General features: G+C 41.4%; 2 protein-coding genes and 1 long non-coding RNA gene across 4 annotated transcripts; all 3 read left to right on the top strand.

The window, feature by feature from the left end:
- Nucleotides 1–965: 965 nt before the first annotated feature.
- LOC133900134 (protein translocase subunit SECA2, chloroplastic) lies at nucleotides 966–12,407 on the top strand. The gene is made up of 30 exons (XM_062341269.1): nucleotides 966–1,335; nucleotides 1,432–1,501; nucleotides 1,593–1,657; nucleotides 1,747–1,867; nucleotides 2,573–2,664; nucleotides 2,823–2,888; nucleotides 3,126–3,190; nucleotides 3,289–3,376; nucleotides 3,482–3,547; nucleotides 3,653–3,768; nucleotides 4,123–4,213; nucleotides 5,518–5,601; nucleotides 5,713–5,805; nucleotides 5,895–5,990; nucleotides 6,086–6,171; nucleotides 6,999–7,077; nucleotides 7,157–7,270; nucleotides 7,427–7,522; nucleotides 7,599–7,662; nucleotides 7,752–8,041; nucleotides 8,698–8,753; nucleotides 8,870–8,987; nucleotides 9,081–9,161; nucleotides 9,465–9,544; nucleotides 10,152–10,206; nucleotides 10,299–10,368; nucleotides 10,442–10,631; nucleotides 10,743–10,866; nucleotides 11,506–11,580; nucleotides 11,761–12,407. The coding sequence occupies exons 1-30, from the start codon at nucleotides 1,045–1,047 to the stop codon at nucleotides 11,929–11,931; spliced, it is 3,153 nt and encodes a 1,050-aa protein (XP_062197253.1). The 5' UTR covers nucleotides 966–1,044; the 3' UTR covers nucleotides 11,932–12,407.
- A 1,410-nt stretch (nucleotides 12,408–13,817) lies between these two features.
- LOC133900066 (uncharacterized) lies at nucleotides 13,818–14,474 on the top strand. Its single transcript, XR_009906497.1, has 3 exons — nucleotides 13,818–13,886; nucleotides 13,966–14,020; nucleotides 14,103–14,474. It is a non-coding gene; the product is annotated as an uncharacterized LOC133900066 (long non-coding RNA).
- An 8,033-nt stretch (nucleotides 14,475–22,507) lies between these two features.
- LOC133900096 (lipase-like PAD4) lies at nucleotides 22,508–26,792 on the top strand. Of its 2 annotated transcripts, none has more exons than XM_062341217.1 (4): nucleotides 22,508–22,654; nucleotides 22,827–23,202; nucleotides 24,918–25,679; nucleotides 25,779–26,792. In XM_062341217.1, the coding sequence occupies exons 1-4, from the start codon at nucleotides 22,620–22,622 to the stop codon at nucleotides 26,586–26,588; spliced, it is 1,983 nt and encodes a 660-aa protein (XP_062197201.1). In that variant the 5' UTR covers nucleotides 22,508–22,619; the 3' UTR covers nucleotides 26,589–26,792. The 2 variants fall into 2 exon arrangements, with proteins under 2 accessions (XP_062197201.1, XP_062197200.1); XM_062341216.1 differs by having other exon boundaries at nucleotides 25,770–26,792.
- The last annotated feature ends 479 nt before the right edge of the window (nucleotides 26,793–27,271 follow it).

Here is a 27,271-nt window from a genome sequence, read left to right as displayed (position 1 = left end):
CACTAATTATGTCTAGAACTAAAGGCTTACACAAATTCTTGGGTCACAATCTCACAGATGACACTACGAGTCTACAAATACGAATCAATAACCGAAGGGTGAGCTAATCTGAAATGAAATTCACCTCAACGGCTCAAGTTCTTGGATTAAAAAAATGACATTGTTGGCAGCTGGGAAGCTCACCTGGGCGAGGAAAAATTCGCGCGCACGGTTGGAAACTGGGATCAAGAAAGGAATCATTTTTGCTAGCTTGCTCAGGGCTGCCGTAGCGCGTGGTCTTGGCTTGTGGTTGCTGGGCGCAGGAGCAGCAGCCGCAGCATGGCCGGTTGGCCGCCTGCCTAGTTGCGGGTTGCCGATTGCCGGCTGCCCCTGCTAGCTGCCGCCTGGAGCTGGCCAGCCTATGCAGCAGCAGGGCCGTCGGTAGCTGGCCGCCGCCGCAGGCCACTGCCGCTGCTCGCCCGCCGCCGGGAGCCTACGCAGCAGCAGGGTGGATTGGAGATTTGGAGTTGTGATGGAGTTGTGGAGATTTGGAATTTCTGATTTGGGGGATCCGGCTGGTTGGAGATTTACTTGTGGAGTTGTGGGATGTGCGCTTGTGCGTGTGCGTCGGCCTCACAGCTTGGTGAATCACCGAAATCCGTGGGAAGGAGGGGGTACAAGGAGTTCTCGCCGACGGGGAGCTCGGGCGGCCGCCCAGGCTCGCCCTAGCGGTGGATCCGCCCCTGCTCATCATTCTGTGGTTCGGCCTTCTCGATATTAATCACTGGTTTTCGTCTGATTCTAGAGGTTTTGTTATCACGACTTTTCAGATACCCAAACTTTACGCCTTCCTTCAAGATTGACGCACGAAGCATGTTTACGCCCAGTCACCAACATAGCGCTCACAGTCACAAACTCACAATTCCGCTCCACGTCCCTTGCATGTGGGCCCAGCTTGTAAGACACGGGAACCGCAACATATGGCCCACATGTAAGCTCTTCCTCCTTCCTCCTCTCCCCTCCTTTCCCCTTGTCATCTCCCCACCTCCCAACTGGCCAACCCAAATGGCCGCCGCCTCTCTCTCCTCCCCCTCCACCTCCCTCCTCTCCACCCCCATCCCGCCCACTCGCTTCTTCTCCCGCAACCCCAAACCCACCGCCCGAGTCCTCAACCCCAAGACCAAAAAGCCGCCGCCTCTCTCCTGCGCCACCGCCTCCCCCACCGCCGCGGCGTCCAAGGCGGGGTCCTGGAGGGAGCTATGCAGCCTCAACTCCTGGGTGGTGCGCGATTACCGCCGCCTTGTGGACTCAGTCGGCGCGCTCGAGCCGGCTCTTCGGAGGCTCTCCGACGAACAGGTGGCGTGCTGGACCACCGGCGGATGGTTTCTCGATACAGCTTTTGCTGATGGTTTCCTCGATGTGGCTGATGGGGCTACGTGCGTCTGTGTGCAGCTGAAGGCGAAGACGACGGAGTTCCGGGCCCGCCTGGCTCTCGGGGAGACGCTCGCCGACGTCCAGGCCGGTGCGGCTGCTCTTTCTGCCCATTGCTGAACTGCAGAGTTTCCTTTGGGTTGGCTTTTGTCTGATGTGCTGGTCCTTGTTTCCGTGTCCAGAGGCGTTTGCCGTGGTGCGGGAGGCGGCGAGGAGGACGCTCGGGATGCGGCATTTTGATGTTCAGGTATCCAACTTTGCCTGCCTAGGGTTGAAATGGAAGGTACGAGTTGGTTCTTGTGATTGAGTATTGTTTCGTTGGTGTATTTGGTGCAGATAATTGGTGGTGCTGTGCTTCACGACGGGTGCATTGCAGAGATGAAGACGGGTGAGGGGAAAACGCTTATGTCCACACTGGCGGCTTATCTCAATGCGCTGACAGGGGAAGGGGTTCATGGTACTGTGTGGAATCAGATATGTTGCATTTTTACTTGTAAAACTAGCTGACATAGAAGCTATTATGCATTTTACATGTCTCAGATAGTTTACCATTGTAACTTCTCCATTCCACTGTATTATGCATTGTACAATGTGGATCAATGCAATGCACACTCTTACCTTGTCATGTTTCCTCTGTAGTGGATCCATTGACAACTGAAGATATTGTACTATTGTATCTCCTAGTGACGTGTCAAGTTAACACGGACTTTATTTTCAAACCCATTTAGGTTGTTCTTGGTAATTGGTTGTCTGCATAAGTCTAAGCTGGTTCAGTGGGATCAGCTGGTTTGGTTGGTATAGGATGAGGGGAGGGTTTCATTTTGCTGAAATTCATATTGGTATTCTGTTTCTGTAACACATAATGAGTGATCTTGTGCATTGTTTAGCTTGGTGCTTTTAAAAGGAAAATGGATTCAAGATATTTTTAACATCGCAGTGCCAGTATTTTTTTTGTAATATTCGTAAGAAATGATTTAAACATGAGAAATTTAAGTTACCATTGGAAACCATACTTGTTGGTCATGCTTAATGATCCAAAGATGAGCGCATACAATGATCTGACCCACATTGCACATTTCAAGTGTCAAGCTCTGCTCTAGTTAGCTCTCAATGTCTTACTTTCCTATTTCGTCACATTTAAGCACTGTGATCCTTTTCCCAGTGGTGACTGTAAATGATTATTTGGCGCATCGTGATGCTGAATGGATGGGCCGTGTTCATCGCTTTCTCGGTCTTACTGTGGGTCTAATTCAGGTATTTACACTATAATAAACAAAGCTATAATTACACTCTCTAGACCCTCTTCTCTGGTTTGGAAACACCTGATGTTGTTACAGTAGTTTATAGAAATAGCATAAGAGGCAAACACATAACCATATTTTACTCTCTTTTCTTATGTGGCATATGCATAGGCGGGTATGAAGTCTGATGAGAGAAGAGCCAGCTACAGATGCGACATTACATACACTAACAACTCGGTGAGATGCTCAGTAGAAAATTAGCTCTTTGTTAATCTTGTCATGTGGTTATCCAGCTTAGAGAAACAACTTTTTCTTGTGATAATTTGGTATGACCTTAGTATGATGAGATGCTATTTGGGACAAACATATACAAGTACTTGTTAATGAGGACTTTACCTGCTTATCTTGGTTATTTGATACTATATATTGAGTCTTGATACATCAAGGTTCTCAAAAGGTGCACATGCCCTGCAGGAACTTGGATTCGACTATCTTCGTGACAACCTATCTCGAAATAAAGAACAGCTTGTAATGAGATGGTACATTTGAGACTGTTCCCTCTCAGGCTCTCACTTCTCAGAATTGTGGTTTCTGTATATTTCTTCTTCTTTTTTTTACATACTACATGATTTGATAGGCCAAGACCATTCCATTTTGCTATTGTGGATGAAGTGGACTCAGTGCTTATAGACGAGGGAAGAAATCCATTATTAATAAGTGGAGAGGTTTTACAACTCATTCCTTCTCGAACCGATTCCTACAATGCCATTTGAGTTTCTTGACCTGTGAAATGTGACATATTCAACCGCCTTTTCCCATCTTTTAACTAGGATAATAGAGATGCAGCCCGGTATCCAGTTGCTGCTAAAGTCGCAGAACTTCTTATGGAGGGTGTTGTGAGTATTTTTTTTTTATTGCTAGAAGCTATATGTTACAAATGCTCGCAGTTACCAATATTAGTTCCTTAAAATGTTTATTTCATGTCTGACTTATTCCTGCAGCATTACACTGTTGAGCTAAAGGGCAATAATATAGATCTGACAGAGGATGGAGTAGCACATGCTGAGATCATTCTCGGGACAGATGATCTATGGGATGAGAATGATCCATGGGCAAGGTACCATCACTGTTTGTTTCTTTATGTGATATGTGCCTTTTTATCTTATTATCTTTATCTTCCTATTGTGCTACATTTGATCAATTTGCCAATTCATCTATCAAAATGCAGTTGTGTATATACCTTCTGCTAAAGAATATACATATGTGTAAGGAAGCAAGTCAGACATGTCACAATTCTTTCATGGCAGTCTTAAGTTGCTTATAAGTCATTTCGATCCGTGTGCACATCCTTTTCATGGTTGCAATTGCAATTAGCTGCTAAAATAAAAATGTTAAATACTGGCATTGCACGAGAGGTGCAAGTTGGACATGCAGTGACTACTGACTAACCATAACTTCTCAAATGCTGCAGATTTGTGATGAATGCTTTGAAGGCCAAAGTGTTTTACCGTAGGGATGTCCAGTATATCGTTAGGAATGGAAAAGCTATCATAATTAATGAGGTACTATCTGAGTTTCAGTATTTCTGACAACAATGCCATTATCTTTAACTTGCTATTGTTAGATGTATGTACCTAGTTGTATTTGGTCCCTTGTGCAGGGGTTTGTTTGCATATGTACACACATGTACACACTTTTAAATCTGTTCATTTGGGCTTTTGGAATAGGTCTGAGTTGCACATTGCCAGCTTTAATGTAGGGACTTAGTTGGATTACATTTTAATGTTGATGGATGTTAGCATTCTAGGTTTTATTTATTAAAAGAACCAAGTTGGTAGATGTTACTGCAATGCAGGATTTCTTCTCTCAAGAATGATACATTTTGCAAGCAAGATTAGATGATCAGCTTCACATCATCATGGCTTTTCAAGTAGATTAAAAATTAGGAACCATCAAAGCTAAGACCATATCATCCTGTCCAGTCAGACTGCAGCAGTCCCACGTAACAGCAACAACAACAACAAAGCCTTTTCGTCCCAAGCAAGTTGGGGTAAGCTTGAGATGTTTCATCTCCATAAAAGTGTCTGAGTTTTTACGTTGGCTCACCAAGCCTATCACAACCTCCTCCTTAACTTGGGCTTGGGACCGGCTATGTTGATACAACATAGGCAGAGTTCAGCAGTTCCATGTAAACTAGAAAAAAATATCTTGAGACTATCCTATAAGAAAAACTAGTAGAACATCAGAACAATAACATAGTCCTCTTCGTGGTATAAATCCACTAGCTATCCAGTGCATCCTGGGGCTAGTTTTCCATCTTAGCATCTCTTCCATTTTCCACAAGCTTAGGGCTCTCAGCAATTGGTAGCAAAGATTTCTACGACAGTACATGCAGTTTCACAAGCCCATTCTAAGGACTACTGAATCGATAGCAATCTAATATTTTGTGTGATGCCAATAATGATGTCTATGTGCACTGGAAGCTTGTGCAAAGCTTTAGCATGAGCAATCATTCATGAGTCCTGAAACTTCCATTTGTTGATTCACTCATTTTTGTGTCATGCTTTATCAATCATGGCTTGGAAGTTTATATATTGAAGAACATTTCTATGTCCCTAAACAATGTAACAGTCATCCATACTGATCCTTCAAGTTGCCATGTCCTTCCTCCAGCACTGCACTGTTTGGATTTAGTAACATAACATCACAGAGGTTGTCTTTTCATCACATTTGTGAACTTTGAGCAAGGTCTATTTTATATGTAATATATCCTCTTGATACTATAGTTCACATTGCCTATTAGTTCATTTCAATTGCATGTTTTGGAAAGCCCGTGTTCTGGATGATAACATTAATTCTTCTCCAGCTAACTGGCCGAGTTGAACCAAAAAGAAGATGGTCTGATGGTATTCACCAAGCAGTAGAAGCAAAAGAAGGCCTAAAAATCCAGGTCAGTATTGACTTACCCATTGCCAATTTACATTGATGGAACTATATATGATATTACATTGTGAAATTTATGATAGTTTCTGGTGTGCAATGCTAATTGCAATTTCATCAGGCAGACTCAGTAATTGTGGCTCAAATCACATATCAGTCACTGTTTAAGCTTTATCCTAAGCTTTCTGGGATGACAGGAACTGCTAAGACAGAGGTATGGTGTTTATTAGGCTGCTTTCTGGATAGTTTATTAATTTGTATCATTTAGTATTCTCGACTGACAGGATCATGCTGGTTTTACAGGAAAAGGAATTTTTAAAGATGTTTAAGATGCCAGTTATTGAAGTGCCCACGAACCTTCCAAATATACGAGTGGACTTGCCTATCCAAGCTTTTGCAGTAAGGCTTTTGATGAAGTGGTGAATAAAAAGTCGCATGGAATTTCATCCTTTCACTATAAGAAAAAGTTTGATGGGTATTGTTGCCTTTTGTAGACTGCAAGAGGCAAATGGCAATATGTGCGGGCAGAAGTAGAATCTATGTTTCAATTGGGCCGTCCTGTTTTAGTTGGAACTACAAGGTGAATTATATTTTATTTTGCAAATTTTCAATACAAATTTAGTCTTATCACCACCATATCACATGCCGCAAAGCCTAATATAGGAAAATTAGGTCATGCATCTGGATTCTTGGAGCATGAGATTATTAATATTAAAAAATTTCATATAGTAGAACTGCAAAATATTAGTTCTGTTCAAATATGCTGGTTGTCGCTGTGGGCAAGAGAAATATTACTAATTTGGGTTCTTAATTATTACCTCCATTTGTTGTTGCTTGTGCTGGAAGATCGTTTTTCACAACAGTACCTTTGGAGGGACACTGACAAAGTTGATAAACTAATTCCTCATTTGCAGTAGGGGAAAATGACGTAAACTGAAAGAAGATATCATTTTTCTTACTACATCTTTTTATCCCTTGGGGCCTTTGTATTAGAGAATAAAGAAATGAAATTGGGAATTGATTTGTGAAAATGCAGCCCCATGTTTACTTTGGAGAAAAAGCTCCAATGTAGGGAACAGGGAGAGCAGTGAGCATTCCCATGTTATGTGCAGTTGTACAGTAACAACAGAGCCAAGTTAGTTATTTCTGTTCTAATTAGGAGATAAACTGCCGAAGTAAGATTCTGAGATGTTTAAATTTTGGAAAAAAGTACACGCAGATAAGATTTGGTTTAGAGATATTTTCGTAGGATGGAGACCTATGTAGGGCAGCTGGTTGTTATCATGACCCAAATGATGGAGCAAGAGAAGAGTAATGAGGATGCCCATGTGGTTCCATATTTTTGCATGTACAGTTCTGTGCTTTTCACACAATTGTCTGAACAAATGGTGTCTATACCTGTTGCAGTGTTGAGAGTTCTGAATACCTGTCAGATCTACTTAAAGCTCGTAATATTCCTCACAATGTCCTTAATGCGAGACCAAAGGTTTGTAAAATGTTGCTTTAGTTTAACTTTTTATCTTATTCTTTTCCATTGATAGAGCTAATTCCCTCATTCCTGACAGTATGCTGCAAGAGAAGCTGAAATAATTGCACAAGCTGGAAGAAAACATGCTATTACAATCTCAACTAATATGGCTGGCAGAGGAACAGACATTATTTTAGGTGGTAACCCTAAAGTAAGTTCATACATATATTTAGTATCTGCTCACCAGAATTCCTTTTATGATATATGTGAAAACTGAAAAGTAGCAGCATCATTGAGTATTTAAGTTGTTCACACCTAGCAGTAATATTTCTCCTCAGGAACTGATCCATCTTTTTTTTGTTGCTAGATGCTTGCAAAAGAAATAGTAGAAGATAACATACTTCCATTTCTGACCCATGAACCCCCAGATATTGACATGGAAGGGGAATCGTTATCCCACAAGGTGGTTCATTCAGAGCCTTTTCTCTGACCCAAAACTTTGCAGGGTGTTTCTCACAATTTCCTTTTATTATGGGTAGGGTCTCTCAAAAATAAAACTTGGGCCATCGTCGCTAGGTCTGCTTGCCAAAGCTGCAATCATGGGTAAGCATTTGAGTGTTAACGGTTGTATATTAAAGTGTGACAAGTTATCCCTTTTGTTGTTTGGCTCACCCTTTCGTATACGCTTCCAGCAAAATATGTTCACAAAAGCGGGAGAAATGAATGGTCCTTTGGGAAGGCAAAATCCACTATTGCCGAATCTATAGAAATGGGTCAAACGATTGGGATGGAGAAACTACAAGAGCACTTGGCTGAAGAGTCTGAGATGTACCCTCTTTGTGATGCAATAGGACTTGCTTATCTCAGTGTCCTAAGGGATTGTGAAATTCATTGTTCTGCTGAAGGTGCTGAGGTGAAGACATTAGGTGGGCTCCATGTAGTAGGAACTTCTTTGCATGAGTCGCGTCGAATTGATAACCAAGTAAGATACTGCTGATGTAGCAGGCAGCACATGTGGCATTGCATGATGCTTAGCCTTTTCTATCATATAGAACCCTATGATTCTGGAGTAAAATATGTTTATTAGCTACCAGCAGTGTCTTTGAACAAACTATTTCATTAATCATCTTAGCCTGCACACATCGATGTAGAATCAACTAGCTCTGTATCACAAAAAGAAGTCGTAGAGTTCACATCAAGATTCAATCTACATACGCATTTATATGTTATTTATTCTTTTAATTATATTTTTCTGTAAATAGATTTAGTTATTAATGAATCTGTATATTGTTTTATGTTCCCTTTGACTAGTCACTCTGAGTCCTTTGAAAGAATCATTTATAAATTTATTGCTTCTAACCTGTTCTAATTTGTGCCAGTTTAAAATAATTGGAAATTTCATTTATTTGGATAAAAAACATACTTGAAAGTTGGAACATATTAATTCTGGCTAATGAAATCTTTGCTGCCCCATCTATATTTTTATATATATTATATCATCTTTTTGTTGCTCTTGTTGGGTTTCATCTCTAGCCTACCCCAACCTGCTTGGGACAAAAGGCTTTATTGTTGTTGTTATTCTAATAAATTGTTTGCTGCCACAGTACAATTAAATCCGTAAGCTTTGTTTTCTTCCAGTTGCGTGGCAGAGCGGGCAGACAGGGTGATCCTGGGTCAACACAGTTTATGGTGAGGTATGTTTGCCCCCCAACAGAAACATTTATGCCCTACTAAACTATTATAACTTACAGTATGATCTGATAATATCTTTACTAAATGAATTTAACAGTGTCTAACTTTGTTCAACCAGCTTACAGGATGAAATATTCCAGAAATTTAATTTGGACACTGAATGGGCTGTGAGGCTTATATCAAGGATAACAAATGACGAAGATATAGCTATTGAGAGCAATGTTGTTGTAAAACAGGTCAGATTTGCATTTTTCGCCATGCCATATGCGCATCTTTTGTTTGCCATCACAGTGATAGTCTTGTTTACGTTCATTACTTTCAAAATGCAGCTTCTAGGCCTTCAAATCAATGCAGAGAAATATTATTTTGGAGTAAGGAAAAGTCTTGTTGAGTTTGATGAAGTCCTGGAGGTACACAATTTCTCCAAATTGCAATACTTGTATTCTGTAGTATCTTGGTTTGTTCTCTAACCTTCAAACTAAATTTCAGCTATTAAATTTTTGTATGACCTTTTACGGGTTCTCCCCTTTGAATTCCTATTAATTGCTGCTATGTTATCTGGATGGAAAAGATACCCTTTCAATTGTGCTTATTTTGAGGCACAATTTCCTGTTTGACGCAAACGACCTTAAATAGTCAGTTTATGTGATATTTCTCTTTCTCTTGCATCACACTTATTCATGGGGGTATCCTATTCATAATAACTTTGATAGGTCCAAAGAGAGCATGTATACAACCTTAGGCAGGTGATATTATCAGGTGACTCTGAAAGCTGCAGTGAACAAATTTTCCAGTAAGTTTACTATTGCCTCTCTTATCAAGCTTTGAAATGTAGTTGATGAAACGGTAGAGCTATAAATCATAAATTTTTGACAGGGAAGCTATAAACCATATTCTTACACCTATTCTTTTGGATCAAAATTGCAGTGTAGAAGAATTACTAATCCATCTTACTTTACACTCATTCTAATTTCGTCTTATCAATGCTTCTCTTATTATGTATGAATCTTATGTGATGATATTCAGTTTCAGTTTGTTGAGTTCACTTAAAAGTTCAGAAATTATCATATCTTAAGAACGACATTTGTATTGATGCTTGCTGTTGCTCTGGTAATTTATTTGCTTGTGTGCTCACCTTTTCTCTTAAATCAAAATAAGCGTCGTAGCTTGGCATTCTCAAGAAACAATGGAATAGAAGAAGCTTTTAAGTCTCATTTGAGGAAATATAGGCACCCCTTCCATTTCGTTGATGATAAAATCTACATTTTCTTATCTTGGAACTGATGCTAGGCTTTTACTTAAATCATCATCTATAGTCACCTCTTCATTCTTTTAGTATGCAAAATGATTCCATTTTATTGGTTTTTTTCGATGACATGACTTACTTGAAATGCTATTAGGTACATGCAAGCTGTAGCCGATGAAATTGTTTTGGTAAATATTGATCCCCAAAAGGTACTTCGTCATGTCCTGATTCTTAAGTTTATTTCTAAAAAACATTTATTTTTGGTGCTATGTCAGTTGTCCAAATTATATGTTTCTTTCAGCCTCCCAAGACATGGAATTTGGCAAAGCTTTTGGATGAGTTCGTCGGTCTAGGGGGGAAACTACTGGGTGGTAATATGCCCAAAATTTTATTGAGTTCATGTTCTTCTATAATGGGTCTTCTGACTTCTGAGATGCTCTGCAGAATCATTTAAGGGCATCCAAGATGAAAACCTACAATCAGCACTTGAGCAAATGCATGGTTGTGGTTTGGTGAAGGCTGATAGTTTTGCTCTTCCAAACATGCCCGTGCCACCTAATTCATTCAGAGGGATCCGAAAGAAAACATCGTCTGTAATGCGGTGGATTGCCATTTGTGTTGATGATACATCAAAGTACATTGTGATATAATATTTATGTATTTTATCATTGACATGATATTGTGCATTCATCTACAGTTACTGATTTGATAGTTTATCTGTGCTTCTTTGTGATAAACTACCCAGGAAAGGGAGATATACAAACACTGTCAATCTGCTTCGCAAATATTTTGGAGATTTTCTAATAGCTACCTACTTGAATGCTGTGCAAGAGTCCCGTTACGATGACGCATATATAAGGGGAATCGAGGTTTGCTTCTCTTGTGAATTTGTTCACACTGTTTTGTCTGGCCATAAAACCCAATCAACCATATCTGTGTTTTTGTGGACTCATGGATCAAGGTCACTTTGCTTTGCAAGTGATACTGTAATCTGGACTGCATTTTTTGTTAGTCTTCCCATTACGAGTCTTGCGCATTTTATGTAACGCTGCTTGTCTCTTACAAACTAGCATATGATTAAAATTAGAACTGATGGGTCTTGAATTACGGCCTTGTGGAAATGCAGATAATGGCGATTTGTTGGTGCTTCTGATAAGTTTTATGTCTGGTCATTGCATATGCATAATAGAAAAGATGTATCATGAGACATGAGGGGTAATTGCTGAGTAACATCGCGAAGTGTGGAAATTGGAAATTAACATCCGAAATGTCATTGAGTCATTGACATGTGGCCCAAGGCTCCACATGTCATCCTCACATGGGATGTTATTTTCCAGTTTATACACTTCCGCAGTGTTACTGAGCAAAAATTCTCGAATTACAAAAGCATCATTTACAAAGTCCAAGACATTTATTTAGGTTATTAATTTAAACAATATATGTTTTTCTTTTCAGAAGTTATATGGTATATTTGTTTTTTAAACATCTTCAACTCTGTTGAATTGCAGAGGGAAGTACTTCTGAAGACTCTTGATACTTTATGGAAGGATCATTTGGTAAACATGAACAAGCTTAGTTCTGCAGTAAGTTTAGCCTTTAGATGTGTTGCTTTTGAAGTATTTACCTCTGCCTTTCCTATTTAGAACATACTCTTCAAATTGATTCAAAAAAGAAAAAAAATCAAGAACCTCGTCTGTGATTTAGTCGGCACCCAATCTCCTATCCTCAACACTGGTGTTGACTGGATTTTAAACTCTTGCTAGGTGAATGTTCGGAGCTTTGGACACAGAAATCCTCTAGAAGAATACAAGATAGATGGCTGCCGCTTCTTCATCTCAATGTTGAGTGCCACGAGGCGACTGACAGTGGAATCCCTGCTCCACTACTGGTCATCTCCAATGGAATCTGATGAGATCTTCAACACAGAGGATTAATAGCTGAAAAAATTATGTTTCTCCTGATGGAACACGCTTTTGTTCAGGAATGAACATCACCTTAGACTCATACGACTCCCATATTGTGCTGTCGTATGGGCGGCATAACGCAGGAGTCTAGATAGTTTAGGCACTAACAAGTTTAGCAAAAGCACAACAATACATAGGAGTTAGAGGTCGTATGTTAACTCTGTTAAATCATAACTTGATATGCCAATAGTAACATCGCTCTTGTGCTATGCTGGCTGCACCTTCACATCTTAATGCATAAGAGAATGGACTATCACTGGGTTCTACTGATCTTGCATCAGCAATACGATAGTGTGGCGTGTAACACTGTCTAAGTCAGAGCTTGATTGCATGTTACAGCTTGGAACTAGATCCATTTCATCCACATTGTACTGTGGTCCTTAGCATGATACAAGTCCACTCTGTACCTTTTCTGTGAGTGAAGTATCTGCCGACCATTGTCTGAATTTCAGCTAGTGATGCACCAAAGTCCAAGTCCTTTCATTTGCTTATTGCTTGTCAAATGGCCGAACGGGAGTGCATGTGGAATCTCTTGCTTGTGGACAAGGAGCTCTTGGCCAAGTACCTGTGGCAATTCTTGACATTGTGATGTTGGTGCTGCTTTTGATAATGAGATCGGCAAGTCAACTGTGCTCCCCGGATGCCGCCAACTCTTAGGCCGTATTTGTAACGTGGGACATTTCTCCAGACTTCCATGAGATCGGCAAAGTGTTCCATATGCAATGGCCACATTCCGAATATGAATTCATCGGCAAATCTATCTCTCTCCTTTTGTTTGGAAAAAGGATGACAAGTCGATCAACCAAGGCTGGAACTGCAAACTCTGTTGCTATCTGTATTTTAGACCCGTGAGCAAAGCTGGTATTGCTATTTCTGTTCTTGTTGGCACTGTGATCGGAGCCCGGAGGTAGCATTGCCATCACTAATCCACACTTGTTTAGATCTTATTTGGTAGAGTTTTAGTTTCTAGTTTCATATCAGATCTTATGTTTGTAAGTTAAGATTAAATGATTTAAATCTTTATTTTTAGATTAAAATAGAAACAAAATTACTTATTTAAATATTCTCGGTGTACCTACAGTTCTAGATTCATGAATTTATAGAGCTAGGAATACTCAGTTCTCAGGATTAGAGTTAAAGCTTTGCTAAATAAGTCATAAATATTGAGAACTATTTGGAACGGAGGAGTTGTAAATGAACTTCAAATGAATAAATTGTGCTACTTCTTGCGAAATTCTCTTGCCCTTCCGGCGTTCCAAGTAGGCCCAGGGTTTCGTTTTGTTTGGCTCTGTTCGTAGATGAACATGCAAATGAATTTGAAACAGGCCCTGCCGCAAGTGAACCACATGCATGTGGGAAAACGATTGAGCCTTGGGAATAAGATTGTGGCTTGTTCTATAGCAGCGTTTTCTCTTGGATCTTTTGGTGTCGCTATCTCACACACCAGCACACATCTGTATAATAGAAAGCGGAGCAGAGTGTAATTCTTTTTCCCCACTTGGATTTGCCGCGTTTGTTTCGCGTGGGCGGCTTCTCGTCTCATTCAGGTACCCACCACCTTTTCAGCGTCTGTGGCACTACGCGAGTGGCGTCATACGTGACGTGCACGCCACGTGAATGTTGCTTACCATTGATCTGTGATGATTCGTCGGTTTTTTTTTAGAAAGGAAGTTTTATTAATTCTTAATATTACACGATATAATAAAAGAGTTACTCTTGATTTTTATGTACCATGGTTTGTCAGAAAGATCATATATGAAACTCGTGTCAACATGTCTAGGTGAATCAGAGGTATGTGTTTTTTTTTTAATTTCTAAAGTAACAGCACATGTTCAAGCACTCATGATTTTCTTCTCTTTGATCCACAAGGTACCTTATATGGATCGCATATGAAGCTTCCGTCAGCATATCTAGGTGAATCAGAGGTAAATGTTTTTATTTTAATTTCTAAAGTAACAACATATGTTCAAGCACTCATAGTGTTCTTCTCATTGGATCCACAAGTGGCTTACATGGATCACATATCAAGCTCTCGTCAGCATGTTTAGGTGAATGAGAGGTATGCGTTTTTTTAAAAAAAAAAATTAAAGTAACAGTACATGTTCACGTATTCATGGTTTTGTTCTCATTGGATCCACAAGGTGGCTTACATCATCACTGATTTTCCTTGATGATATACGAAATGAAGGACCAAAGCCAATTGGAAGTTCAATTTGAAGAAGCTATCAATCCTGTGATTTAGCTGTGCACTCTGATTAATGGAATTATTATTCCCTAAAAAAAGATACCGCTGGTTTTTCATCCCCAGCAGCACCAACAGAAAAGACGAAGCTCGAATTACGTTACTAGCAGGGAACTCATAGCATCCACAGCATATACATGTGGACGTGCTGTTCAAACACTGAAGACTTGAAGTGGACCTGGACCAAGACCTGCTCATATGATCATGTCCTAGCAGTTTGAAGAAGAGGCCGCCCTCCTCCACAGAGAAAAAAAAAATCTAAATTATTGGATCAAGTGGTAATTATGGAGAATGGCAATGGAAAAGCAACAGCAATCAACAAATACAAGTGAAGTGCAAAGTCTCGAGTCTCCCCAGTCAAAATTATATATATTAGTATATATGTATATTATGTTGTTCACCATACTAACCGACCCTTTTCCATAAAAAAATACAATATTGACCGACCGGCAAATCGATCAAAGATAGGATATATCGTGGCACTGTTGCACTAAGATTCACGTAGCGACCATTGCAAATTTGCACACTATGGATCCGTTTAATTGCCTGAGCGACACTAGCCTGGCTCGATCAGTCAGGCAGGCTCACCTGAGGTAGGCTGAATTCACGATCTTGGTCTGCAACTGCAAGCAACGACTTCATACCTTTCAAGTTCCGGAGACCAAGCCCAAGGGATTCTTTTTACGGGCAGATTCTCATCGTAAAGGGATTTCCGTTCCCTTCAGCGCTCCTAACGGTTTTCCTTCACGGTTCCCTTCACGACGGGATTTCCAGATCATTCCCTTCAGGACGGGATTCTCTCTCTGTTCCCTTCGCGATTCCTCTCGAAGGGAAGCTGTTAGAGATGAGAGAAAATAAAGGGAATGAGAACGAGAAAGAGAATCAGAAAAGAAACGAAATAAAAAGAATATGGTTAGAGATAATTAAGAGTCGTCGCCCGCCGAGAGAATGCATGAGATGCCGGACCAGGCCTTCGTTGTCTGTTGAACGAAGACCAGGGGCCGCATCGGCACCTGGTCAAACTCGAATCCTTTGAAATTCAGCTCTCTTTCTCCTGCGGTGCAGTTTCGCTGTTCAGAGAAAAATATAGAAACCGAACAGGACAGTCTGTACGTACGTACAGGTCTAGTTTCAGTTGTTTCTGAATTCTAGCAACCACTGCTGGAGTACATTGCCAAGGTTTTGTCAAAAACCAGCTCGTATTTTGAATGAAACGGTTGGGCATGGCATGCATGAAACTCGACATTGTATTAGAGCCTAAGGGCGTGTACAATGCAAATGCTCTTATAAAGATACTTGAAGAGAGAGAATACATGCTACATCGTCAAGCGTATGTATAAGAGCTTCCATCTATAATGAAAATAACTAATTTACGAACGCTTAATTAAATTCTTAGGAAGCGCCAACTTAAACGTCCTTATACCCGAACGCAGAGACTCTTAATAAAAAAAAAAATCTGCTCCAATCCCCTTCCCCACACTGCCACACACACGCCATTTTTAGTTACCCTGCAGCACCTGACCCCACAGGGACGCTTCAAACGTCGGACGCCTGATCAAGCAGCATTTCTGCCAGTTTTCTCTGGTGATGAGCTCTACAGTGGCAAACAAACACACGTACCATACCGTAAGTGCCCTGCCAACTGACGGCGGAGTCTGGATCTGGTTAAGGCTAGCTCCAGCAAAATCCCAAAAAGCATGCCGTATCACTATAGAAGGCGCATATACCACTTCTGCTGTCCGTATCGCCCTACGGCTATAGCAGGCCTTGATTTCCATCGCTTTACAGTGATACGGCTAGAGCGCAATAGTTATATAGCAGCAGTAAATTTGCTATCTCTCCCTCCCTGTTTATAGAGAGGACGACGGTGGATTTAAAAGGAGGGGGAGATTAATAGAGGTTAGAAGATAGCATCGGTGGATCTATCTTGACGCATGGGTATGCAGTTGTATATCTAATTTTTTTTTGAAAAAATCAATTATATATACAATATATATTAGATATTCGTGTAGTATGTAGCTAATTGGGTCTAAAACTCACAACCTTAGTCTTCTATCGGATATCTGTTGTTAGTCTATCCTCACTTCCACATGCTCCCATCAGCCTATGGCTCATGCATCTAGTCACCCATCAGCTCAATTATCCTTCGCGAGTTCGCTTCCTCGTAATTTTGCATATCCAACCTAAAATTTCTAAGTCCTCCACTGGAAGATAGAGTGCCTGTTGGAGATATAAAAAAATAGAAAATACTGTAATAATGTTAAAGGATATTGTAATAGTATTATAAAAGATGAATATTTAAAGTATCTGCTAGAAACAGTCTAACACCGTTTCCATAAAAACGACTGTGACATGTTTCTAGTCCACACCATGGAAGAGAAAGTAAGAAAATATAATGCAGATATTTTCTCTGCAGCAGGTAAAATGTCATTTTTACCATCTTGGTTAATAAAAAGTTTTCTTTTTGCAAAAAAGAAGATACGTCTCTTATCAAAAAAAATGAATCACAGTAAAGAAGCTGCAAAAAAACAAAGGTTTATAGTGTGACATACTCTCTTCGTTTCGCAATATTTATCTATATCCACCATTACGTATAAATTAAGAATACTGAAATTGAGTGAAAAATACAGTAAGATGACCATAGTACCCTTAATCAATGTAAGCAAGTAACTTACCAGCGTTGGAGTAAATACATGCATGCACTTAAGAGCATAGCAAGAAAATAAACTATAAAATATCCTTGGTTACCACAATAGATAAATAATTTGAAACAGATACTCCCGAGGCTATGAACAAATATTGTGAAACGGAGGGAGTAATTCTTTTGGAGATACTTCTCGTATCGGAATAAAATCACAGTAAAGAAGTTGCAAAACAAAAGAAACCAAGGCCTGATGTGTTCTCAATTAATTTAACCATATGCAGGGTTAGATAAAATATATTTTTTAACATATCAAACTCCATATATGAAATTTCACCAACATGCTATACAGGATGGAAAGTGGGAAACCTTTTTCATGTCCACCTCAAAAGACAAATGAAAATGTAATCAGAAAAGATGAGGGAAAAAAACAGGAAATGCTAGTTGGTCCACAGATTACATAGGATTCAATACAGTAACTGTCAGCTAATGTCCTTATTACTCCACTAGCCCACTGGCACATCAAAGTTTAATATTGTAGAAGGTAGGACTATTCACTCAATAAAACGAAACTGGTTTGAAATAAAAGAAAAAATATACTGGCACTGCTTTTTTGGTAGCTGAAGCTATTGTTCTGCGTACATTCACCAAAATGGTAGGACATGGGTGTTTTTCCTATGATAAGTGGGCAGTGGACTTGTTTGAAGCACATAAATTTCTTAGAAGCAAACGATGATGTGATTTCTCAAGGAGCACTTATAAAATTTATTGCTTAAATAAGTCTAATTTCTATTGCTGATGTGATTCGACATCAGCACAAGAAACATGTAAGGACGAGGATGTAACCAAAACTGGAACACCTGGTTAAACTGGTATTAATATTTTACCAGTTATTCCATTAGTTGAGCAATCTTAACCCAACATATATAGGTATTTAAAATGTATATAAAAATTAATTTTAAGAAGCTTTTTAGTGACGATCCAGAGAAACTTAAATATGAACTCTCTCCTTCTACAAGATGATGTTTTGGATACCAATGCAGACTCTAAGATTCAGTTTTGACAATCACAATTTTTTGAAAGGATGCCCAAGAGCATTATTGATATTTTCATAGAAGAAGAGAGTTGACTTCTAATTTATAAGGGAAACTAAATCCAAAAATTTCATAACTGTACGGTATTAAAGATAAAATCGGCAGGTAACCTCGAGATGATAATACGACCTCGACTCGAATAGAACGATGTTCACACCATAAGGTATAACCAGATTATAGACAAAACCAACCAACAATTACCTCCTCACAACTCGGTTGGTAGAGCTCTGCTACCACGCCACACCTCTCTAACACATAAGTCGGCAGCACGTCATTTCAAAAGAGCGCATATTAGACCAAAATCACTGTTGAAAAACGTCAATTCAAAATAAAGAGTTGCTGTAGATATCAACAACCTACGGCTTTATAAAAAGTATTTTCAGGAAAAATATACTCAAGTTGTTCCTCATGTGTCTACTCCTATTGCGTAGATTTCGACAACCTAAATATCACGATATCAAAAACGACATTTTTTTATTTTGGCTGGGAGGGGCATGCACAGTATCTGTTTTGAGCATGCGTTCACACGCTGCGCCATGCCTACGTGAGCCCAAACCGGTTGACGATGTACATTGACCTACCAGAATGCAGTCCTTGTCGTTGATTAAAACAAAAATTTATAATAGAGGTGCAGTGCATACTGAAATAGTGATTTTGACCACACATTTAAAAAGGAATAACATTTTTTTTTCATCTATAAAATATGCCTTCACAACTTGAGAGTTTACACAAAGGCACCAAAAAGTCAAAGGTTTTTACATCTGAAAGTTCTTGTTGCCTAAAAAATAATGTACACATGCAACTTACAACCCAATTGACACCTCGTTGTCCTATTTTTTTAAGAACGGGCCGCACGAGATCTGTCTAATTTATTAGACTATGAATAAAAAGAGGTATAAAAAACTAAAAAAGAAAAGGTTCATGACACAGCTATAGAGCCATGCACCCACGGAAAGGGAAAAAGGCAAAACCAGGTACTATTGCCTTGCGCTCTAGCTTAAGAGATGTTAGGTTAGTGACTCAAAAGATCCTCGTGTTCCTCTCGTTCTGTATGTTCACTAAAATAGGAGTCAAAACCGTTGTACTTGCCCGAAATTGTTTATCAATCTTCTTTATTGTCACGCGCCACCATCCACGAGGAGTGTGAAAAAGTTCAAAAGTTGCTAAGTTGTTTAGATGCAGCTAAGCGAATAGATGACACCAAACCTCACGTGTGAAGATACAATCCTTGCACAGATGTGTGGGGGTTTCTGGTTCTTAATCACAAAATTTGCATGTTTGGTCATAAGGTTATCCTCTTTTTGCTAGGTTGTCTACTGTTAAGATCTTTTGTCCGAAAATTGCATCTATACCATCACTTTGAAGCCCATTTTCATCCATACCACCACCCCGTGTCACTAACATATGGGCCCGGGTCCGTTTGTCATAGACACGGGTGATGGTATGGATGAAAATGGACTTCAAAGTGATGGTATGGATGCAATTTGCCCATCTTTTGTTGTAGTAGGAGCCATACAAATGTTTTACATTTTGATTGTGTTTTCGCTTTTCAGACTGCTGTCATGTGGTGTTTCATTGTTGTCCCATGGAATTAGATCTTATATGTGCTACTTGCCGTGTACTGACCATTTGTAGTCCATTGCCATTTGTTGAGATGTTTCATTTGTTTGGAATAAGTAACTTTTTTATTTCTAACAAAAAAGTAACTTTTTTGACCTTAGGAGGACCACCTATAATTGTATTACAGTTCAAAATATTGTAATTTGTGTTAGGGGCATGCGTTAACATATATATTGTGTTGTTTGAAAAGAATCTGAACTTTGATTGGAGATCCCCTCAAAGCTCACAGTGAAAATTGCAAGAGAAGTTGACGCCGCGGAATTGAATTTCATAGGAATTGTATGGGCATGTTTAGTTTGTGCCCCATCAACCCTACCAAAATTTGGTCATAACCAATAGAGGGCACGGCTAAAATTTAAAATTTTGGTAACATGGCGGTGTTTGGATTATAACCATATCAATACTGCCAAAAGTTCCTCAATTCTACCTTTTTAGCGTCTAAATATTTCAATATGGATCTTGATTTAAAAATTTAATTGCAAGATATGTAATACATCAAACGGATTATAAATCTGATACACGGTTTAGGAGAAAAATTCATTTGAAGGGAGCATAACTAATAAGCTCAAAAGTTAATACAACCAATCAGGTGCTGCCACCTCATCCAAGACTCTCCTGTTGGAGGCAAATTTTTTGGCGGGCGTTTTTGGCGCCCTCAATTTCGCCCTTGTCAACAATATGGTTTGGCTAGCTAATTTTTGGTGTCTAACCAAACAACAGCCAAATGCATTGGCATTACCAATTTTTTTGGTAGGGTTAGCATTGGCTCAAAACCAAACATGCCCTCATGTGACAAAAGGATGGTGTAATTCATATGATTTTGACAAATTTCACGAGTTCAAAATTTTAAAATATAACTATAAATTAATATTTTGGTATAGCAATATAGCCCAATCACTAACATATCCAAGAAAAGCTAGCCTAACTGAAGGGATTCGGCTCAGTTCGATTTCTTGGAAGGCCGGTCGTGCTTTGCCTAAAAAGTGAAACGTCTAAAAATATTTCACCGGTCCAAGCCTAGCCCCACACATTTATTTAATTATTTCTTAATGTAAAAATATCCTGAGGCCCAATAGTACATTCCTTTTTTTTCCTTGGCCTAGATCTAGGCAACAAGTTAAAACTTGATATGAAATAAATTGGGTTTTTCACCAACCTGGCCAAAAATAAACAAATATCTTATCGGTGTAGAAACCTAAAAGCATCTCTAGCAACTTACCTATATAGATACTAATACTTAAAAACTATTAAAATATGAGTTTTTGTTGCTCCAAGAATCCCTCTATGTGGATACCAATACTTAAATTTTTTATAATCCTCAAGCTCACCCTTCATATAGGGTGAACACCAAGCTCATTCTATCCTCCACGTGTTTTGGCGCGCTAACATTTCCCCGTTCCCATGCAGAGGGAACCGCGCCGCCCTCCTCGCCTCCAGCCGTCGCCCGTTGTTGCCATATACCCCACAATGGACCCTACCGGTAGCTCCGCGTGTGCCCCGACGACACTTCCCAGGAGCTCCGCATTGCTCCAACATCGCCAAGGGTGGCACCCTGTCACCGCTGTCATAGAGGACGATGCTGTCGCGCAACAGGTGCAGGAGGTTCCCGCTGCCCAGGGAATCGACGTCGTCGCCTCCGCTGTGCCTCATGGCCAGCCGCCGTGTGACCCCTCGCAACCCGCGCTCGGGCGGAAGTTGCAAGGTGGGAAGGTGCTGATCGGGTCGAAGCGACTCCTTGCAGCTACTCTGGCCGCTCTCCTAGGCACTCTGTCGCCCCTATGCACCCTGACGCCCCTGTGCACCTTGACGCCAGCCGCTGCTCCCCCTCCCGCCGCTTTGACTTGTCAATGATAGACACACCGGAGGTGTTCGTCACAATGCCGACAAAAATGCATTTTTTTTTCCTTTCAAATATATTGATGAATTGCAATTGAATTACAATTCCATATGATTGTTGAATGCATTTGCCTAAGAGGAGCGCAAGGTGGGCATTGAGGATGAAAAGTTGAGTCATAAACGAGGAGGTCCTAAACAAGAAGATGGAGCAAGAACATAAGATCATGTTCATGGATATCATCAAAGATCATATGTGAGTGCAATGCATGTGCATATCTTGACTACAAGAATGGGCAGGTATGTTGTCAGGAACTTGGGCGGCAATGAGAGTGTGTGATGCTCTTTGTTTGAGCAAGTTGGATGAACTTTGTGCTTTTGGATAAACTATTTGGATGAAATTTGGTCCATTGCTTGCGCAACTTATGTTTGAATTTGAATTTGAATTTTAAAAATTATGGATTTGAAATGTTGTTGAATTGTATGCAGTAGAAACATAAAAATTGAATTATTGTGATGTGAAAATGAAGTTAATATAGAATGTATATGTACAATAGTAAGAGAGAGAGAAGAAAAAGAAAGATAGGGTGAGCATTATACTCCCTCCGATTGCAAATGTAAGTCGTTTTAGATTTGTGCACAAGGATTAAGAAAGTAGATCAAATGACCTTGTTGCCTTTTATTTATTCTGTATTGAAAAAGATAACTCATTCATTTGTGAGAGTGGTAGTATTTATTAAACAAAGGTAAGACGAGAACAAAAGAGAAAAAAACGTATAGAAATTCGAGAATGACTTATATTTAGAGAATAGTTGAGGAGACTAAAACGAACTATATTTGCAACCAGAGGGAGTAGATAAGTTGCTAAAATAGATGTAAAAAAGAGCTCATTTTATAATAGAAGCTCACCCTATATGAACTTATAGGTGAGCATTATTAGTAAACTGCTGAAGATGCTCTAAACTTGGAGATATTCGAGTTGTATTATTCTGTACCGAGACCATTTCCAAATTGTATGACCAAATTTCTCTCAGTTTTAAGGACTACAAAGGGAGCAACCAATTTTAGGAGTCCCTGGATGCAAAATCGGCCATACCATTTGACCCCTGACCAGAGTGCTCTGCCCCACCCCAAAGAGGAGACGCCACCAAATTAAACTCTCTCTCTCTCTCTCTCTCTCTCTCAAAGTCTCTCTCTCTCTACCCCATTTCCGGGAAGCTCAGCAGCCATGGACGATGCCGGGGGAGAAGAAGAAGCTTCCATGTAAGTTCCTCACTCCAATTTTTCCATCACTTTTCTCACATCAGCACTTATAAATACTCTCTGCATCAGCCATGCATCAAAAGTTTGTTGCTTCAGTGGCCGCGACACCACAAAAGAAAGAAGAGTTTTTTTTTTTTTTTTTTTTGTGAATTGAAAGAGATTCCCTTGCAAGGTTCGAGACCAGCCATGTCCTCGGCGCCCTGCTGGCCTCCTCGCCGCTGCTGGCGCGCGCCTGGGACCGCTGCGTGGCCGCTACCGCCGCTGCGGGAGCCGCCGCCCCAGGGTTCTTGCACGGCGAGGACGGCGGCACGGTGTACGTGGCGTTCTCCGGGGTGAAGGCCGCGCTGTCGGCTGCGGACGCGGGCGCGGCGGTGGCCGGCGGCAGCGCCGACGCCTTCGCGCCGGTGGGGCTCGGCGGGGACGCTGCGCTGCGGCTGTTCGCGCCGCTGGTCGCCGCCGAGCCGGACGCGGCCGCCGGGGAGCCGGTCGCCGTGCAGGCGCTGGCTCTGCAGCGCTTCTTGAAATTGTGCGGCTCCCCTGATTTCCAGGTAATTGATTAATTCACTGAAATATCTGGTCAATCAACATTTTAATTCGGTGATTTTCTATTTAATTGGAGTAGTTTTCTTATTGAGTGATTTGATATTTTGATTTTGCGTGTGATATGATATTTTTTGCTTCCTGGTCGGATTGGGGAAAAGTTGTTGTGAAATATGATGCCGATGTGTCCGTCTTTATATGGTTACTGTGTCCTTGTGTTCATACATACGAGAGATGCACTCAGATTTTATTATTCTAGTGTCAATGATTCAGTACTTTCTGGGCAATAATTTAACATTTTAAGAACATTATTAGATGAGAACCTAACAAAATCTTACTTTTGGGGAAAACTTGAAAAGACAAAGTACACATTGTTATTACCATTGACTTTTCCTTTATCTCCTTTCTTCTTTAGTTTCTTGGTAGATTACACTTCTTTAATTTGAAATGTTTCATTGTGAATTTGTGATCGACCATTAGTGTCTTTCTTCTTCTCTTTTGTGATTTATTTTGTTAATTTAAGAACATCGTGGGATGTAAACAATAACAGAAACTTTCTTTTACAGGAGGAGTTAAAAAGAACTTAAACCTTTTACTTTAGCTCCTTTTTTTTTCCTTTGCAGATTACACTTTTTTTTGTTCCGTGTATTGCGTCTGAACTTGAAATGCTCCATTGTGATGGACCACCTCAGTGTCTATCTTCTTCTCTTTTGTGATTTCTTTGGCAGTGTAAGACTTTGCTAAGTTTATCTTAAGAGTTTGCTAAGTTTATCTCAGATTTCAGAGGAGGGTGTGTACATGGTACAATCCCAGTCAAATCTGGCGGCTAACATGAGATGCTACGCACCTGTCATTTTTTGCAAATGCAAACAAAAACTACAGCACACATGAGCTTAGTTCGCAGTGACCACCAAAAGTTGCTGTTGCTCCTTTATTGTCTGTCACATTTTGAGGCATTTCTGGTGGCCCATGGTCGGGCAACAGAAGAGGTGATGGTGATATAGCATATAAAATGTAGTGCATTGCATTTCATGATTGAGACTGTGGTACCTGGTAATGACATACACAGATAGAGCTCTGAAGAAATTTCAAACTCAAATGCTGTGAATAAATTTGGAGAATGACTGATTGTTGAAGCAATAAAATCTGGAATTCTGAACATGAGGACAAATAGTACATAGTTTACTGTCATTCAGAATTCAGGCTGCTTTCGATGGGACATAATCTTCTGCTCATCGATAATTTCAGATGATCATCAAAATGTGTGATAACATTACTGGCGATTAAGACATCTGACCTGAATTCCACTGCTCAAGAATTAATGACCTCAATGAGCACAACCTTATCTCTACCACTAGTTCAGATGGGTTCCCCTGAGTCCATTCTTCATATAACTGAAGAATTGAAACTACAGCATTTATTGATATTTTCAGTTATTTTTCAGAGGACCACACCTTCTTATAGTATCATTATTGCCTTCGTGTTTGACCCTATTATCGTTCATAAATCTATCTTGATGCTCATACTGTCCACGGTCCTTTTGATGTATGAGTAATGTGTGTTGCTTATGCGGCTTAAGATTTGAATATATTCAATTAGTATATACTTCATTTTCTACCTGCGGCACTGAAAGTTGGCTAGTAAACGTTCAATTTGTGCAGCATGTCGCCACTTGCCACTGAAAAACTATTTACTTACTCATTGCATTGGGTTGGCAATGCAGATGCTACTGAATCAGATCAGGGGCAAGGCAGTCGTGTTCACGGGTCACTCCCTCGGTGGCGCCATTGCAGCCCTCGCGGCGCTGCGCTACCTCTGCATCTCGTCATCAAGCTCGACATGGGGCTCGGCTCCTCAGGTCCTATGCATCACCTTCGGAAGCCCATTGCTCGGCAACGAAGCCCTGTCCAGGGCCATCCTGCGTGAGCGGTGGAGCGGCAACTTCTGCCATGTCGTCTCGCAGCACGACATCGTCCCAAGGCTCCTCTTCTGCCCTCTGGACCTCGTCCCTGCACACATCATCATTGGAATGCAGCTGCAGCAATGTCCAGCGGGCCTCCGCCATTCCAGCGCGGTGACCGTGGCCACCACGCGCATGGCAGACACTGACCAGGACACGCTCCGGCAGCTGATACAGATGCACGTTGGCGCGGTGGCATTGGAGCAGAAGCTTGCTGCTCCGGCGACGCCTGGCGGGAGCCCGTACCGGCCATTCGGAACGTACGTTCTGTGCTCTCCGAACGGCGCGGCGTGCCTGGACAACCCAATCGCCGCTGTTCAAATGCTCTACGCCACCTTTGCCTCTCGGTGCTCGCCCGGTGAGGATTCCCCGGAGGCTGCGCACTCCTGCTATGGCGACCTCGTGCTGAAAATGCCCCAGCACTTGCTCCTCAAGAGACGCCTGAGCGTCGAGGACGCGCCGTCCTCGTCCAACTACGACGCCGGCGTCTCACTGGCTCTGGAAGCCTCCGGCATCGGCGCCAAGGTGAGAGCACACGTACGTTGTATGCTGCGTGCACATCGAAATGTGCAGCGCGTGTGCTATGTAGTTTCATGTCTGACATACCATTGCCAGCGGCGGCAGGCGACGGAGGCATCGACGGCACGGCAGTGGCTGAAGACGTCGAAGAGGGCGGTGCGGCGGCCGAGCCTGAACTGCGCTCACCTGGCGACGCGCCTTGGCCGGATCACGCCGTGCCGTGCGCAGATCGAGTGGTACAAGGCGTTGTTCGACGTCGAGACGGGGTACTACGACGCATTCAAGCAGCGGCGGTCGTTCAAGAAGTTCAGCAAGGCCAACATGAACCGCATCAAGCTGGGTCAGTTTTGGGACGGCGTGCTCGCCATGCTCGACGCGGGCCAGCTCCCCCACGACTTCCACCGCCGGGCCAAGTGGGTCAACGCCGCTCGCTTCTACCAGCTACTCGTCGAGCCGCTTGACATTGCCGACTACCACCGCAACAACCTCCACCGGACGCGCGGCAGCTACGTGCCTAACGGACGTGAGAGGAGGTACGATCTTTTCGACAGGTGGTGGCAGGAGAAGGGATGCACCGGCGCTGGCGGCGACACCATGTCCTCCACCTCGGCAGCGTCGGCGAGCTGCAGGAAGCGGAGCAAGTACGCCGGGTTGACGCAGGACCCGTGCTTCTGGGCGAGGGTGGAGGAGGCGAGGGAGCAGACGGAGAGCGTCCGGAGCGACCGCGACGCTGCGGAGCTGGCGATGAAGCTGAAGGTGCTGCAAGAGTTCGAGCGCTACTCCAGCGAGCTGGTGGCGAGCAGGGAGGTGTCCGTCGACGTGCTCGCACCGCAGTCGAGCTACACACTGTGGCTGGAGGAGTGGAAGCAGCTCAAGCTCCGGGATGAAGTGAGGACAATGTTGCTTCAGTTTTGAGCTAGTCTGCAAATTGCTCAAGACTCCTTAATTAGCAATTTCCAGGTAGTTTGGATATATATGGTATAATGGATGGATGGATGCTATTATAGGTGATTGTAAATATATTTAGACATGTAGATGCAATGTAATGGATTACAATCTATTTGTTCTTTGATGGGTACCTTGACGGCGATTCGGTTAAATTGCCGCTTGTTCTTGGCACATAGCTTAATTTCCAGAAAATTATATACTGATATGCCTCGTTTGGAATGTAGGAATTTTTTTGGCGTCATGCTAATTGAACTCACTTGAAATTCTGGTGTTCCAAATAGACCCTGGTTGTACTTGTACATCGTTGGGTATCAAGGCCATTATGAATGTACACATAAGTATGTCGTAGATTTTCTGATCAAGTGAACTGTGAGTATGATCGGATTCTTTTTTATAGGTTGGGATGTTGTGGTGCGAAATGGGTGTCTTGGAACTAGAATTTGCAGCTGTAACATATTGTTAGGAACTTGAACGATTCCTCTAAGAATCCTTCACATCTACAATTAATATTATGTACATCACAAGGTATTTTAGACTGTTTGTCTTCTATTCAAACATTCAAATTGAAATCAGGAAAGTACAAGTTTGTCATATCATATTGAAATCCGGTCACCGAAAGAATTACAACAAACACAATGTCGAACCAAATT

This window comes from Phragmites australis, chromosome 19, assembly GCF_958298935.1.
Source record: "Phragmites australis chromosome 19, lpPhrAust1.1, whole genome shotgun sequence".
Lineage (NCBI taxonomy): Eukaryota > Viridiplantae > Streptophyta > Magnoliopsida > Poales > Poaceae > Phragmites > Phragmites australis.
The sequence above is the reverse complement of the archived record's forward strand: the minus strand, read 5'-3'. Positions and strand labels throughout refer to the sequence as shown.

What these genes read in the sequence shown, in the direction of transcription:
- LOC133900134 (XM_062341269.1), top strand. Translation starts at nt 1,045, where the DNA reads ATGGCCGCCGCCTCTCTCTCCTCCCCCTCCACCTCCCTCCTCTCCACC. An exon ending in TGCCTATCCAAGCTTTTGCA is followed by an intron (nt 5,991 to 6,085) that starts GTAAGGCTTTTG and finishes TGCCTTTTGTAG; the next exon opens with ACTGCAAGAGGCAAATGGCA. An exon ending in TTTTAGGTGGTAACCCTAAA is followed by an intron (nt 7,271 to 7,426) that starts GTAAGTTCATAC and finishes TTTTGTTGCTAG; the next exon opens with ATGCTTGCAAAAGAAATAGT.
- LOC133900096 (XM_062341216.1), top strand. Translation starts at nt 22,620, where the DNA reads ATGGACGATGCCGGGGGAGAAGAAGAAGCTTCCAT. An exon ending in GCGGCTCCCCTGATTTCCAG is followed by an intron (nt 23,203 to 24,917) that starts GTAATTGATTAA and finishes TTGGCAATGCAG; the next exon opens with ATGCTACTGAATCAGATCAG. An exon ending in CCTCCGGCATCGGCGCCAAG is followed by an intron (nt 25,680 to 25,769) that starts GTGAGAGCACAC and finishes TACCATTGCCAG; the next exon opens with CGGCGGCAGGCGACGGAGGC.